This window comes from Chelonoidis abingdonii, chromosome 11 (assembly GCF_003597395.2).
Source record: "Chelonoidis abingdonii isolate Lonesome George chromosome 11, CheloAbing_2.0, whole genome shotgun sequence".
NCBI lineage: Eukaryota > Metazoa > Chordata > Testudines > Testudinidae > Chelonoidis > Chelonoidis abingdonii.
In genome coordinates this window covers 24465166-24467185 of record NC_133779.1, presented here as the reverse complement: position 1 = coordinate 24467185, position 2020 = coordinate 24465166, and the positions used below count along the sequence as shown (strand labels likewise).

Genomic DNA, 2020 nt, shown 5'->3' with positions numbered 1-2020 from the left:
CCCCAGCAGGATCTGCCCTGCCATTTGTCTGGGACCCCCTCCTCCACCCAACAGGACCCCCTGATGCTTTTCAGTGGGACCCTTCACTCTGCTTCCCTGACAACTGCTGACCTAGTGCCACGGATCCCCTCCCCCAGCTCTGTGCACTGGGCATGGCAACGATCCCAGAAGCCAGCCGGGGAAGCCCAAACAGAGCCCCTGGCACAGCACCAGTCTCCCTCTAACCTCCTGTCCTGCCTCCCCAAGAGACACCCAACCCTGCTGTTCTGCAGCCTACAGGATCCCAGCGACACCCACCTTCAGGACCCATAGCCTCAGGGCTGGGAACATCAGAACCACCTCCCCAAAACCCCAAACCACCAGAACCCACCAACCTGACTAGGATACCCCCTGTCCAGCCATCCAAACACCTCCCCCTACCACAATCCCCCTTCAGCTGCAATCTCCCCACACAGCCCCACCTCTACCCCCACCCAGCAACACAGTTACCTAACAGTGCCTGATAAGTGGATAGAAAGTTATCACCGCCCCCTGCTGGCCAGTCACACAGGCAGAGGGAGCCCTGGGGATGTCTCTTGAACAGGAGAATGGAAGGCCTGGAGGGTAAGAAATATCCATGCCCTGTCACTAACAAATAATGGCCACCATGGATCCACCCCAGAGATGGCTACATCTTAGCACTGTGGGAATCAACGCCTCACAGAGACCAATTGTCATGGGGTTTGGGATAGTTCTGGACCCCGCTGCACTCAGAGTGACCTCCTCATCCCAGGCCAGCTGCAGAAAAGGGTCCAGCCAACTCTCCCGTTACCAGCTGGGAACCACTGATCCCCAAACGGGGGAGGCCTCTGGCTTTGATGGGTATTAAAGATGTGGCTGGTCTCTTCCATCAGCAAACATTTTAACAGAAATAAAGGGGGGAAGAAATGGTTCTCAAAGGAGACAGGAAAGACGATCACTGGGAAATTTAACCCCCTGCAACCTCCAGGATGGAGGACGACTCAGGGCAACAGGCTCCCTCCAAAGAAGGAGAAGTTACTGAGATTTAAAAACATGGGGAACAGCCCCAAAGGTGAAAGGATTTTTGATTGACATTTGATAACAACATAGAAATGAAAGAGAAAGGCTGGAAATCAGAGGGGTTTTATATTAGTTGTTGATAGGAGGTAAAATCTGAGCGTTTCACATCAATATCTGTTAAATGAATAGAGAGGAAATGGGCACCATTTGCAAACATTTTATATGCATGTTCAAGAGTCTGAGAAAAGGTGTAAATCTGACATTGTCTTGGTATTTTATCATTAGAGAAAAGGGAAAATCTCGGGCATATTCAATTAGAAATAGACAACTAGAGAGAAGTGGGACAAACGTTTAGGTTAATTTATATGAATCTTTGAGATTTGCAAAGAACATGTGTCACAAACTGATTATTGTACATTTACTTTACTATACTATACATTTACTGCTCCTCTCCCTCCAAGCAGAACCCACCACCAGCTCCCTGAGAATCCCTTACCTGAGCCAGCTCCACTGCAGCCATTGCCTTCCCGCTGGGAGGAAGGGATGATTTGGGGCGAAATGTGGACGTTATTCTGTAGCCTGCCAGGGGGAGAAGGGCAATGTGAGAGAATTCAGACAGGGTTTCTCTCCTTTCCACATGTTGATTCCCTCCAGGATTTTCCCTGCTAATGGACATTCTAGGTTCTGCCACACTGTGAAGCACAGAGTGACCTTATCCCAGTACAGGCCTAGCCCCCTCCCACCAGGGTGTAACCCTCTGACACATGGTGAAACCCTCCCAGCCAGCAGAGTCCTCTGTTACACTTATCAAGTTTCCGGGCGATACCAAGCTGGGAGGGGTTGCAAGTACTTTGGAGGATAGAACTGAAATTCAAAATCATCTGGACAAACTGGAGAAATGTGTCTGAAGTAAATAGGATGAAATTCAATGAAGAGAAATCCAAAGTACTGCACTTTGAAGGAACAATCAGTTGCACACATGCAAGCATGTGAAAATATG

The 2020-nt window shown here is 49.4% G+C and overlaps 4 protein-coding genes across 8 annotated transcripts in view; 2 read left to right on the top strand and 2 right to left on the bottom strand.

Moving 5' to 3' along the window:
• The window catches only part of LOC116816556 (uncharacterized), a 568924-nt gene that overhangs the window by 334305 nt on the left and 232599 nt on the right, over positions 1 to 2020 (top strand).
• Positions 1 to 2020, bottom strand: part of LOC116836048 (uncharacterized) — a 616551-nt gene that overhangs the window by 474517 nt on the left and 140014 nt on the right. The window lies entirely within an intron of this gene.
• Positions 1 to 2020, top strand: part of LOC116818371 (uncharacterized) — a 316403-nt gene that overhangs the window by 258770 nt on the left and 55613 nt on the right. The gene's annotated exons all lie outside the window — the stretch shown is intronic.
• The window catches only part of LOC142047422 (uncharacterized), a 423729-nt gene that overhangs the window by 403047 nt on the left and 18662 nt on the right, over positions 1 to 2020 (bottom strand). Inside the window, 1 exon segment of the mRNA XM_075070365.1 lies at positions 1517 to 1599. Within this exon segment, the coding sequence (XP_074926466.1) occupies positions 1517 to 1599 (83 nt within the window).